This window comes from Nicotiana tomentosiformis, chromosome 11 (genome assembly GCF_000390325.3).
Source record: "Nicotiana tomentosiformis chromosome 11, ASM39032v3, whole genome shotgun sequence".
Classification (NCBI taxonomy): Eukaryota; Viridiplantae; Streptophyta; class Magnoliopsida; order Solanales; family Solanaceae; genus Nicotiana; species Nicotiana tomentosiformis.
The window spans coordinates 34,129,774-34,143,673 of NC_090822.1; the positions used below are offsets into that span (position 1 = coordinate 34,129,774).

The 13,900-nt window shown below is 39.3% G+C and overlaps 1 protein-coding gene across 1 annotated transcript; it reads left to right on the top strand.

The window, feature by feature from the left end:
• Positions 1-1,231: 1,231 nt before the first annotated feature.
• On the top strand, positions 1,232-6,187 carry LOC138901241 (uncharacterized). Its single transcript, XM_070188987.1, has 5 exons — positions 1,232-1,412; positions 1,476-2,029; positions 2,375-2,530; positions 4,486-4,861; positions 6,114-6,187. The coding sequence occupies exons 1-5, from the start codon at positions 1,232-1,234 to the stop codon at positions 6,185-6,187; spliced, it is 1,341 nt and encodes a 446-aa protein (XP_070045088.1).
• Positions 6,188-13,900: the final 7,713 nt, after the last annotated feature.

The window sequence follows — 13,900 nt, forward strand, 5'->3', positions numbered from 1 at the left end:
GAACCCACCTTGAACCTATCTTTAACCTCACTTAATCAATACCTTTGATATCACTTATTGAGACTGAAATAACAAGGCATAAAAAAACTGTCACGACCCAAATCCTGCCTAGTTGTGATGACATCTAGCTCAACCTGGTAGGTAAGACATATAACACAACTTGAACAAAAAATCATCAACAAATAATATATAAGATTGCGGAAATCAATACAACTATCCCAAGGACTGGTAGTATAAGTCATGAGTGACTAAGAATAAGAATACAACTCTGATATGAAGAAAGATTACATCATTTGTTTGAACAAAATTGTAAGTCCTAGACTACCATGAACAAAGTGGCAGCTTGCATTTGGAATACTGGTATCTTTAATGCTATCCTTCAGCTCCAAAATCTGCAGGCAAGGTGCAGAAGTATAATATGCGCACAACTGACCCCATACACTCATTAAATATCTTGACTAACCTCAGTGAAGTAGTGACAAGGTCTTTTAAAGCCAAAAGATACTCACTTTATATATAACCTGCAACTCAATAGCATGTATAATAATAGACAAATATCTAAGTAACAACCAAATAACATCGAATGTTGACGAGCGCAAAACACACACTTAAATTATGCTCGCTAATCAAAGATAGTATAGTGTAATATCGTATCCAAAGAAACAACTTCCAAGGCCCAAACCAACAACAATGGCGACCTCAAAACAATCAAGGCAGTTGGAATTCTAACAATCAAGATAACTGGAGCAGAAACAACAATCAAGGAAATTGGAGTGGAAATAACTAAGGAAATAAGGGGTAACAATCAAGCGTATGGAACAATAATCAAGGCAACCGGGGGTCGGGTTTTCAAACGCCCCCAGTGTATCAACAACCGAGCAACCCGCCTCCTTATCTTTCCCATGGTCTAAGTCCTTCAAACAATGAAATGGGGCGTATTAAAAATATGTTCAAGCAAATGATAGAAAAGAATGCCAATTCAATTTGCCTCACACAACACATCAATCTGCAAATTAGAAGTTCAAATGGGTCAAATCTCTCAAGCTCTAAATTCTCATTCTAAGGGGGCACTACCAAGTGACACGGTAGTAAACCCAAAGGGTGGTAACAACATGGGTCATGCTATGGTCGTGCCATAAGAAATGGAAGAGGTGGGAATACACTCACCTCAAGTCAAAGGCAACTTATTGATGATGATCAAGTGATGCAAGAAGAAGAGATCCCGAACAATATGGTACAACCTAATGAGGAAATCCGGATTGATATTGATGATAGTGTGGAAGAGACTCAAGAGAAGGTGAAACCGTCTAGGGAACACATTGTTGACATACCAGAGCCAGTAGTACAAAAAGCTAAGGCACCATTGCCTAAGCCTTCACCTCCATACCCTCAAAGACTTGCCAAGAAAAATGGTGAGAATCAATTCAAGAAGTTCATTCAAATAATGAAGAGTCTCTCAATCGGTGTGCCATTAGTTGAAGCTTTGGAACAAATGCCCGATTATGCAAAGTTTATGAAGGATCTCATGACAAAGAAGCGGCCAATGAATTTTGAAACCATCAAAGTCACTCATCAAGTGAGTGCAATTGTGCATTCAATGGATCATAAGTTAGAGGATCCCGGTGCTTTCACGATCCCTTGTACAATTGGAAGTGCCGAGTTTGCTAAAGCTCTTTGTGATCTTGGGGCAAGTTTTAATTTGATTCCCTATTCGGTTTTTAAGACTTTGGGAATTGGAAAACCAAGACCCACCTCTATGAGATTGCAAATGGACGACCGTACCATGAAGAGGCCTTTGGGTGTGATTGAAGATATCTTGGTTCGTGTTGATAAATTCATTCTTCCGGCGAATTTTGACATTCTACATTGTAAAGTCGATTATGAGGTGTTGATTATTCTTGGGAGACCTTTCCTTGCTATGGGGAAGGCTCTTTTTGATGTTAAAGCCAGAGAACTTACCTTCCGGGTTGGTTATGAAAAAGTGGTATTCCATGTGTGTAAGTCCATGCTGCAACCATCTAGCAATCAGGTGTGTTCTTTTATGGACTTAGTGACCGATGTTATTATTGATGAAACAAGTGCTACAATCAATGTTGGTGATACTTTGGAGGCCGTCTTGCTCAACTTTGATGATGACGAGATGGATGGCTTTATGGAATGTGTGAACTCTTTGCAAGGAATGGGGTCGTACAACTATCCACCCCGAAAATTATCCTTGGATCTTGAAAATAGGACAACTCCTCCTACAAAGCCTTCTATTGAAGAGCCTCTTACCTTGGAGTTGAAGCCATTGCCTCCACACCTTCGGTATGAATTTCTTGGTCCTTGTTCTACTTTACCGGTTATTCTTTCCTCTTCTTTGACTAATATGTAGGTAGATTCCACATTGGTGGTGCTACAAAAGAGGAAGAAAGTTATTGGATGGACCTTGACAGATATTCGGGGGATAAGCCTTGCATTTTGCATGCATAAGATCAAGTTGGAGGATGGTGCCAAACCATCCATTGAACATCAAAGGAGACTCGATGAGGTTAGTCAAGAAGTTGTCAAAAAGGATATTATCAAGTGGTTGGATGCCGGGGTTGTCTACCCCATCTCTTATAGTTCGTGGACTTCTCCGGTTTAATGTATCCCAAAGAAGGGGGCATGACGGTGGCCACCAATGACAAGAATGAATTGATTCCTACAAGAATGATGACCAGTTGGAGGGTGTGTATGGATTATCGCAAGCTCAACAAAGTCATAAGGAAGGATCACTTTCCACTTCTTTTCTTAGATCAAATGCTCGATAGATTGGCAGGTCGTGCTTTCTATTGCTTTCTTGATGGGTATTCGGGCTACAACAAAATTTTTATTTGCTCCGGAAGATCAAGAGAAAACAACCTTTACATGTCCCTATGATACTTTTACTTTCAAGCAGATGCCATTTGGTTTGTGCAACTCACCGATGATATTTCAAAGGTGTATGATGGTTATTTTTACTGACATGGTGGAGGACTACCTTGAATTCTTCATGAATGACTTCTCGGTGGTTGGAGATTCTTTTGATGATTGCCTTGAAAATTTGGACAAAGTGTTGGCTAGATATGAAGAAACAAATTTGGTGCTAAATTGGGAGAAATGTCATTTCATGGTCGAGGAAGGCATTGTCCTCGGCCACAAAATCTCAAGAAATGGAATTGAAGCGGACAATTCAAAGATTGAGGTAATTTCTAAACTTCCACCTCAACTTCGGCGAAGGGTGTGCAGATTTTCTTAAGCCACACAGGTTTTTACCGGCGTTTCATCAAAGATTTCTCTAAGGTGGTGAATCCGTTGTGCAAGCTTCTTGAGAAAGATGCAATTTTTAACTTCAATGATGATTGCATGAGAGCTTTTGAATTGTTGAAGATCAAGTTGACAACTACTCCCATCATCACCGCTCCAAATTGGAGTGTACATTTTGAACTCATGTGTGATGCAAGTGACGTAGCAGTTGGGGCTGTTTTGGGGCAACGCATCAACAAAATGTTTCATCCAGTCTACTATGCTAGCAAGACTATGAATAGTGCCAAAGTCAACTATACTGTTACGGAGAAAGAACTCCTTGCTATTGTGTTTGCAATTGAGAAGTTTCACCCGTACTTGATGGGTGCAAAAGTCATTGTCCACACGGATCATGCGGCGCTTCGTTATCTTATAACCAAAAAGGATTCCAAAGCTCGGTTTATGAGATGGGTGCTCTTGTTGCAAGAATTTAATATTGACATCCAAGATAGGAAAGGTTGTGAAAACCAAGTGGCGGGCCACTTGTCTCATTTGGAGGAGGAGGGTAGGACGTATGATGGCCTAGAAATCAATGACTCCTTCCCCGATAAGCAACTCTTGACAATTTCAATGAAAGAAGTGTTGTGGTTCGCGGATCTAGCAAATTTCCTTGTGTGTGGAATTATTCATGATGAGTTCTCTTCAAGACAAAGGAAGAAGCTCAAACGGGATTGTCAAGATTATTATTGGGATGAACCATACCTTTTCCGGATTTGTACGGATGGGGTGATTAGAAGATGTGTACTAGAAGAAGAGCAAGGTTAAATTCTTGGGGCTTGTCTTCTTCACCATATGGGGGTCATCAAAGGCGGCCAAAGTGCTAAGTTGCGGTTTTTATTGGCCCACTCTTTACAAGGATGCAAGTGAGTTAGTGAAAATATATGATGAATGTCAACGGGCTGGTGGAATCTCAAAGAAGAATGAAATGCCTCTCAAAACCATTTTGGAGATTGATATTTTCGATGTGTGGGGTATTGACTTCATGGGTCCTTTTGCGCGTTCTTGTGGAAATACCTACATTTTGGTCGCAGTGTATTATGTGTCCAAATGGGTCGAGGCCGTTGCTTTGCCCAACAATGAGGCGAGAAGTGTGGTGGCTTTCTCGAAAAAGAATATTTTTACAAGGTTTGGTACTCCGCATGCAATTATAAGCAACAGGGTTCACATTTTTGCAACAAGGCTTTCGACACTTTACTTAGCAAGTATGGTGTTACTCATAAAGTCAAGACTCCTTATCACCCACAAACTAGTGGGCAAGTGGAAGTCTCCAACCGAGAGATAAAAAGTACTTTGTCTAAAATGGTGAATGTTAATCAAACGGATTGGTCCAAGAAGCTTGATGATGCATTATGGGCTTATTGGATGGCTTACAAAACACAAATCGGAATGTCTCCATACCGGTTAGTGTTGGGAAAAGCCTGTCATCTTCCGGTGGAGCTAGAGCACAAGGCCATGTGGGCTCTAAAGAAGTTGAATCTTGATTGGGATGTAGCCGCTAACTTGAGAGTTGCACATTTGAATGAATTGGACGAGTTCCAATACCATGCTTATGCAAGTTCGTGCTTGTACAAATAAAAGATGAAATATCTTTATGACAAATACGTTTGGAATAATGAGTTCAAGGTGGGTGATCTTGTATTATTGTTCAATTCAAAGTTGAGGATGTTTCCTGAGAAGCTAAAATCCAAATGGAGTGGTCCTTTTGAAATTGTGGGTGTGACACCTTTTGGTGCATAAGACTTGAAGAACAAAAACAATGAAGTATTCTGAGTAAATGGTCACCGGGTGAAGCACTACTTGGGAAAAGTTGGAAATGGCCACGTCGTGGCGGTCATTCATTTCACTTGAGGGTATTCTGTGTCGTGTCGCGGCGTTAAATCAGGTGCTTCTTGGGAGGCAACCCATGTTTCTTTTCCTTTTTCTTTTGTAGTTAGGTGTTATTTTTGTTCTAACTTGATTTGAAGTATGCTACAGGGATGAGTGTGACTCCCAGGAATTGTGGACAAAATATGGCTAAGTATTTAAGAATTGCGCGGACCGCACATTTCTATGTGCTAGAGCAGAAGAGCATTGCGATCGCACATTCCTCTTGCGAACCGCATAATTGAGATGTCAATAATAACAACTCTCTGAGGAAGTCCGACCTTGGTTAGCTGAGATTCTAGCACCACTAGGGTCCCACCACCATGGATTTCCATCAGGGTTCCCATTCAGCGAAACACTTTGAGTTTTGAGACAAAGGGTGGTAGACATTTGTGTGCAGCAACTTAGATCCGTGCCAGAATGAAACTCACCTTCCTATTCCTCGAGCAATTTTTGTGGCATCTATTATGGCCGGGTACCCAATCAATGTAGGTGCTGTGATGTCGGCCAACATCTAAGTGGTAGCATGATAGGATAGCTCGTCATACCTTTATCCCAACACTATTACAAAATATCTCACCGATGGAAAGGTAGAGCCAAGGGATTTTAACACAAAGGTGAAGCCGAAGAAGTATTTTGATTGGCACTCACTGATGGATGCGAGCAACCCAAAGAAGAAAGTTCAGCCTCCTACCACCATATGCTAGTCTGATGAGCCAACAGCGGTAGCTTCTTAGACAGTTGATATTCCATCCACTTCGGTTGAGCTTTCCTCCGGTGTAGCAGTTATGCCTCCGCCATCATCCACAGCCCCTACTACAGCTCATGCCACAACTCTGAGGCTAGTGCCCATGCCCACTACCCCACTATCTGCGCTGCAAGTCTCAACAACTGGATGCAGACAACTACTGCAAAGTTGTCTGGCTTGTCCAGTATTGTTGCAGCGCAGTCCACTTCTCATGCACCTCAGGCTCCTTCTACCATTGATGAGACACTAAAGAAGATTTTGGAGAACTAGAAGACAATCATGAGCACCTTAGTACAACACGAGTCGGTGATTGAAGAGCTGGGAAAAGAAGTAAAGAAGATGAGGAAGTCCCAGGCCAGCAAGAAGTCAATGAATAAGCTCCGGAGAGAGGTGAACGGAATTGCTACTACCGGAGACCTTCCTTATGACATGTTGCTTGACCTGCACCAATTTGCCCCGGATCCTTCAGCCCCATCTGCACCGGTAGCACCAGTTGGCCAGTCTGAAGAGCCAAACCTTGTTGCCGACACTGTTAAGGTAGTGCGTGAGATGTTCACCAACCCATCCACACCTAGAGTCGAGATGATGGGATCCAGTTGGCTGATTCGGAAGGAGATGACATTGCTGGGGACACAAAGATATCCAAGGAGCCATAGTGAGTTTTCTGCACCCTCTCCTCCTTTACTCTTATTTTTCTAAGCATTAGGGACAATGCTTACTTTTATTCAGGGGATGGAGTTTATTTTACACATTTGGTACACTTTGATACATTTGGCTTGTAATAATTTTATGATACTTTTTCTTTTTCCTATTTGTATTTATCTATCTTCTCTCTCTCTCTTACTATGTATATTCATTCTATCTTTAGTAGTTTTCCTCATTAGCTTCTTTATCTTTGTTTTTGCTTATTAGCTTTTTTATCTTTTCCATATTAGTTTTTGTTTTGTTAAGTATCTTCTTTTTATACTTTAGTAGATAATAAGCCTTTTGTTTTCTTAACTCCATGGTTCTTTTCAAAGGTAGTTGTTGTGTGAACCGGGTGACTCATCCCAATGATGGATGACGTGACAACCTTCTTTAAGGGAATGAGTCCGTTCTTGTGTTTAGATAATAATAGTAGTAGTAATGAATAAAAGGACATAACTAAGTCATGCTCGAAGAGTCAACCATGCTTCAATTGGTACCAACACACTTAGCTACGTGCTTATGGTTAGAGACAAGGTTTTAGAAAGAAATAGCTCTAGTTAGTGACTTTGTGACTCTTGAGTTAACTTTAGCAATCATCGAGTGGTTGAATTGGACCATAGTGATATTTAAACTTGAATGTGTTTGTTGTGGGCCCTCAACTCTATCCTATTTTACAAGCTAGTTGTGTGAGGGGTGAGATGAATTGTTGCTAGTCCAAGTATCTGTGCGAAGGGTCTAGAACTTGCCCCGAATGTGTTTCAAGGCAAAATCCTAAGTTTTGCTTGGTTTGAGAAGTGATTGTAGGATTTCCTTGGCCTGTTTGAGCTTTTTATTGCCAACCAATGTCGTTATCCCTAGTCAACCCCTTTGAGCCTCTAGCCTTTCTCATTTGATAACCATGTATAAGCCTTTACCCATTTTGTCGTGACCCTCTCTTGGCACCCGGACTTTCCTTAATACTCTTGTGAAATAAATGGCTTAAAACATAAGTTTGGGGAAGTGATGAGGAATTTGAAAAAGGTATCAAGGCACAAAAAGAGAAAAGAAATGATCTTTATGGAAGAGAAGGAAAGAAAAGAAAAGAACAAAAAAAGAAAAATGCAAAACGCGAATAAGTGGAAGGTTTGATGGATTCAAAAAGAGGTAATGATCCCAAATATTGAAAAATCAAAAGGGAGAAAAATAATGAAATAAACAAGAAAGAGTGATGTTAAGTCTCTCTAGTCCCCAATGAAAAGAAAGTGCCTCTAAGAATGGGCAATTGTGAGCCTGGAAATGAAATATGGAGTGCTTAAAGAAAGGTGTAACCACTTACCCATACGGTATCCTACCCTAACCCAAAAGCCTTCATTACATCCCAAAAGAAGTCCTACTTGATTTCAAAATAAGTGAGCTTATATTAGTGGCGATCTACATGAGGGGTAAGCCTATGGTACTTTAAGTCGTACTTGTAGCATTCTATTGTGAGAGATGAGTGAGCCTCTCGTGAATATTCGGATTGAGTGCTAATTTCTTAAGTGATCTTGGAAAATGGAAAGTAGAGGAGGAAGAGTTTGGATTCCACCATGGCCTACACGATAGAACAAGAGTCCTTGATGAGTAAAGTCAATTCTTGAAGCTCAAATGTCACATAAGAACTATATGTGTATGAATATTTGACTTGTCGCCTTGTTGATAACACATGAGTAGTGTGGGTAATTGTTGGTCCCAACTGATGTGTGAATGGATCACCTTTGACTCACTGAAATGACCCTTAACTTTAGAAGGTGGGAACAAATTTATTTGCTTGAGTACAAGCAAAGACTTAAGTTTGGGGGAGTTGATAAGTGGGGATTTTGACTACTTATTAGCACTTTTTGTTTTTTTTTAGTTCGAAAGTATTGATTTATATTCCCGAAACTAATGAAAGTGTGCAAATTACAAGAATGTTAGAAGTTTGGTCTCCCATGATAAAATCCGACTCAAAAAGGAACGTTCCGAAGCACAAATCAATAAATGGCGCAAAAGCAAAGAAGTGCAGTGCGCAGAAGGATTTCTATGGCCGCAAAAGTAATTGCGGACCGCAGAATTCCATCTGCGGCCGCAAACCAAGCGAAAGAACCCAACAAGATTTTGACTAATGTGCGGACTGCACATGAATTGTGCGGTCGCAAAATAGGGTCTGCACTGACAAATGATTCTAATTTTAGAGAGTGTGCTAAAGACCAAGTCCTGAAACCTTGTTGAAGTGCGGACCGCACAAGAATTGTACGGCCACAGAAGTTGCTTCGCAGCCGCAATGCAGAAATGTGCGGCTGCAGAATCCCATCTCCTGCCAACCGAAGAAATCTGCAGACCGCACATGGAATTGTGCGGCCGTAAAACCTCCCGAGGGGCATTTTTGTCAGCGAATTTTGGCCCACTATAAATAGACGAGTTTCACAATTTTAGGTCAAGTTTTGAAGTAAAAAGCTGTTGTAGAGTTACCATTTTAGGAAGTTTATGATTATTTTAGTGTTTAAACATTATATTTTATTATTTTAATCTTTGATTATGAGTTTAATCAGTTTTTCTTCTTTATTTTGTTTCAATTCCCATTATGAGTAGCTAGATTCTTACGAGGATTGTGACACAAACCTAGTGTGTAAACCTTATAGGAATTTAACTTAATGCTTGTTTATGATTGGGTATTGATTATTTAGCTTAGTTCATGCTTCAATTTTAGAATTAATAGTTGCAAACATTGATTCATTCCTTTTTGACTTAGTCTCTACTTGAGAAAGAGGGACCTAGTCTAGGATAACTTGGCTAACAAGGAATTGGGCTAATTGAGAGTTTGATTGGCCTAATTAAAGTGTTCAAACTAGAGATAATAAGAACCAGACTTAAGCTCATATCAACTATTTTTTTGATACCCATTTGGACTTGAGAAAGCCAAATTGGGCAAAATCACTCTCTGACCGAGAGGTATTGAGTGGGTAATGTAGAGTTGAGAGCTATAATACACCCCAATCAACAAACAAGTATTAACGTATTTAACCTATTAGGCGAACACCTAGGTTATGGTCACATCCCTAGGCTTTTAAACTATTTGGAAAAATACCAAAAAAATCGTTCATTTCTAGTTTCTTTTACTTAGCTTACAATTGTTAGAGTAATACTAGAAGTAGAAATCAAAACTCATTGTAGAAGTGCAAATTTAGTTAATCCATTCGCTTTCTTCAAGTATATACTCCTAACACCGCTTATAACTTCCAGTGGATTCGACTCTGACTCATAGTTGGGTAATTTATATTGCAGACGATCATATCATATCTCTTATCGAGGAGTGTTGTGGACGTCATCAATAGGACAAATACTCTGAGAAAATTACACAGACGTGCCACGCCTCGCGCCGCCCCATGCAGGGCGCTTGTGGGAAAGTTCAGAGAGCAGAATCTGACAAACAACAACAATTTTCTACTATCATTCCGCCCCATGCGGCGTAGTAGTGCAATTTTTACAGAGTGTTTCTGTTTTGTCAATTTTTGATATCCAGACTTGGCTCTCGACCCCCGAACGCGATCCCGGTTTAATTCTTTGGGCTTTTACTCAGATTTCAAAGCTCCAACTTGTTCAATTTAGCTCTCGAATAACTCTTTAACTCTAAATCACTTCCTAAAAGGCATAAAACACATAATAAGCGCAATACACTAACATTTAAGCTCGAACACAAGTAAACTGCAGTAATTGAAGTGCACACTATGGCTAAAACATATGATTCTAACCTACCATTAGATGTCAACAATAAGGTGCACAATTCAGGAATAAGGTAATAAACATGTCTTTCAAACAACCAGATCAAAGCATGTACAAGTGCACTAAATTCGTGTATCAGTATAATTTGTATCAAATAACCTTAATTCAATTACTTATACATAATCACTAAGGACTATGCATGATAAAGACCCATCTTCTTAGAAATTTCCAAATAGCATTTATATAATGCTTCTGAGTTCAACATGTCATTATATGATAATACTCACCCCTTTTCATCAATCTAATACTCTGCAGGTGTCCAACAACTCACTAGCTATAATGCATCAACTAGCATATATAGAAGATATGCATGAAAAGAATGTAAAATATATAAATATGCACAATGAATTCACTTGAATGGTCAAAGCTTTCACCTTTATGCTCAAAACTCATCATATCATATCCCACATCACAATCAACGAGAAAGTCATAGGTACCTCACAACCTGAGTGTATGCCATCAAGAGAGAACATGAGAGGGTGACCCTAGGAGATGAATTTATATCCACACGCTGCACAATAGAAACCTCGTGCTATAATAATTTCAATATCACCATAACCTCACGGCAAAAACCTCATGCCATAACAAGGATAATATCACAATAACCGCACGATAGAAACTTTATGCCTTAATAATCACAATGTCATAATATCTGCACGGCAAAAATATCGTGGCACAATCGTCTCAACTGCACAAAGTTATTTGTCGCAGGTGTGATGGTCAGATGGGAAGTGTTCCCATATGCGAAGCTTGTGGCGCAGAAGCGAGTTTTTTGGTCGCAGATGCAAGAGGCCCTGGAAACATGGTATATTTCGAGGGTTTGTTCTTTTCTCATTATCTTGAGTTTTGAGCACGAAAAGAGGCGATATTGGAGGTGATTTTCACTATTATATTGACGGTAAGTAATTTATACTTGAACTTGATTATATATCTTATTTTCCCATGGATTTATACAATAAGAACATCGAATTTTGAAGGAAAGTTTGGGATTTTGCCTACACTTTAAGAGAGTATACTTTTAGAATCTGGGTACCAATTTGGACTTGATATTGGAATCTAATCATATATTTGGACTCGACAGGATATGGGTCACTGAAATTTGGTATTGGTTTCAGATTTCGGGCACGCGAGCCCGAGTTGACTTTTGTTAACTTTTAGAAATTCTTCAAATATCGAAGCTTTATGGATTGGGATCGCTTCCTATAACATTGTTTGACTTTCTTGGTTGATGATTAGCTTGGAATTGCATGATTAGAGGGCTAGAGCGATATTTCTATGTGATTTACGGTTGAAGGCTAGCCCGGATGAGGTAAGTATCTTGCCTAATTTTGTTGAGGGAATAAACCTTAGGTTATGACTTTGTTTGCCTAATTGAAATATGTGAGAAGCAACATATATGCGAGGTGACGAGCATATATACGGGTGCTAAGTATGATTCATGACCGAAGTAATCTTTAGGTTGTACTATGCCTTGATTTGGATATTGTGCTTCTTGCTATCATGCTTTATATGTCTGTATGACTGTGAACTCTATGAATCATGCTAGAGATCATGTGTAGGTGTTGATTCCTTGTTTGAGTATGATTTTTGCTATTGTATAGCGTATTCGTTTGATATGATATATAGGTATACACTTTGCACATGCATACACCTTACCATGCTATTTTTCTCAGTCCATCAGTATGTGATTTGATATCCGTTATTTGTATACATATGTTCTTATATATGCTTTCTGTGTGATGGACTGGATTAATGGAACGTGAGTAGTCCGTGCGGGTTGCATTATCATGGCACGTGAGTTGTCCGTGCGATTATGGCACGTGATTATGTCTGTGCAATGCGTGTATAAGGATCCACCCCTCTAGGGTCACCCTCTCATGTTTGTCTCTTGATGGTGTACATGCAGGTTGCGATAAACCGACGAGTTTCTAGTTGACGTGGTTTATGGAAAATTGGTCATTGGTTGGACTTTGCATCTCTTCTCTATTTGTAAACTACTTGGATATATACATGATTTTATTGTATATCTTCTCTATATGCTAGATTCGAAATGTATACATGCCTTTTATGCATATCTTCTCTATATGGTGCTTTACTTGATGTGATGATTCATGGTACATATATTCTCTATATGTGGATCCGTGTAACTTGACTTATTTAATCATGCATATCTTCTCTATATACAACTGTTGACAGAGTACTTGATATTTTATACATATCATCTCTATATGCAATTGTTCATGGATTATTTGATATTTTATGTATATCTTCTCTATATGCAAACTTTGATGATGTTAGATGTATATCTTCTCTTTATACTGAGCTGATACACTGGTACAGTACTTGTTCATTTATTCTCTATATGCAATTGTTGACGTGTTATCTGATAACAAATGCATATCTTCTTATTATACTAAAAAGTTAAGAGACTTGCACATATCTTCTCTATACGCACTGATTGGTTGTACATGTATTTCATGCTTAAATTCGATATTGTTGTCGGGTGTATGTATATGTTATTGGGATGCACAGGTTATGTAAAGTGAATATCCTTGACCTGAAACCTCTTCATTACTTCACTGAGGTTAGTCAGGATACTGAGTACATGGGGTCGGTTTTACTCATACTACACTTCTGCACTTTTCGTGCAGATCTTGGAGATGAGATGCGGTGGATGACGAAGTCGGGCATTGAATATGTACCTGCATTCCAGATATAAGCTGACACTTATTCTTGGTAGTTTAGGATGTGTACTCTATTAATGTATACTCAAATAAATGTCGTATTTATTTTTCATACCAGCTTTGTGAATTAAGAATCTTAGTGGCTCATGACTTGTATTAACAATCCTTAGGATTTTGTATAGAAATTAGTTATTTTATTCATTGATTATGGGTGCTATTTCATTTGGGTTGTATTATTCATTGTTTGGCTTACCTAGCATGTTGGGGTTAGGCGCATCATGACTAGGTGGGGTTTTGGGTCATGACAAGTTGGTATTAGAGCTCTAGGTTCATAGGTTCTACGAGTTATAAGCAAATGTCACGTAGAGTCTTGCGGATCATTATGATGACGTCCATACTTATCTTCGAGAGGCTATAAGGAATCTAGGAAACTTCATCTTTCTTTCCTTGTCATGCGACACTAATTATGCTTGAGGCTTATATCTTTGATTTCTTTCCATTCACTCGTATGTGATGTTGAGCATTCAGTATTAGTTGTGCACCGATGGCTTGTGATGTCGTGGATGAGGTGTGAGATATGTCTTATGTGTTGAAGGTAGGCTAGTCTAGAGGACTTGAGGCCAGGTATAAACCGCAACTTGGGCTCGACATATTCAGTTGTATAAGTATGTGAATTTAGAATCTTACGTTCGGAGGTGTACTTAGTGGTGTGGATTGATGGCTCAGTGAATGGCTAGATAGCTATGTGATGAGTATTATGTGACTGAGGACTATGCCTATATGGTTGGATATCACAGAAAGGAGTTGCTTGGGATGCAAAGGGCTATGGATGCTT

Coding starts and splice junctions, on each gene's coding strand:
- LOC138901241 (XM_070188987.1), top strand. CDS start 1,232: ATGGTACAACCTAATGAGGAAATCCGGATTGATATTGATGATAGTGTG. Junction 2,030..2,374: donor TGCAACCATCTAGCAATCAG/GTGTGTTCTTTT, acceptor ACTAATATGTAG/GTAGATTCCACATTGGTGGT. Junction 4,862..6,113: donor CCAATACCATGCTTATGCAA/GTTCGTGCTTGT, acceptor GTATTGTTGCAG/CGCAGTCCACTTCTCATGCA.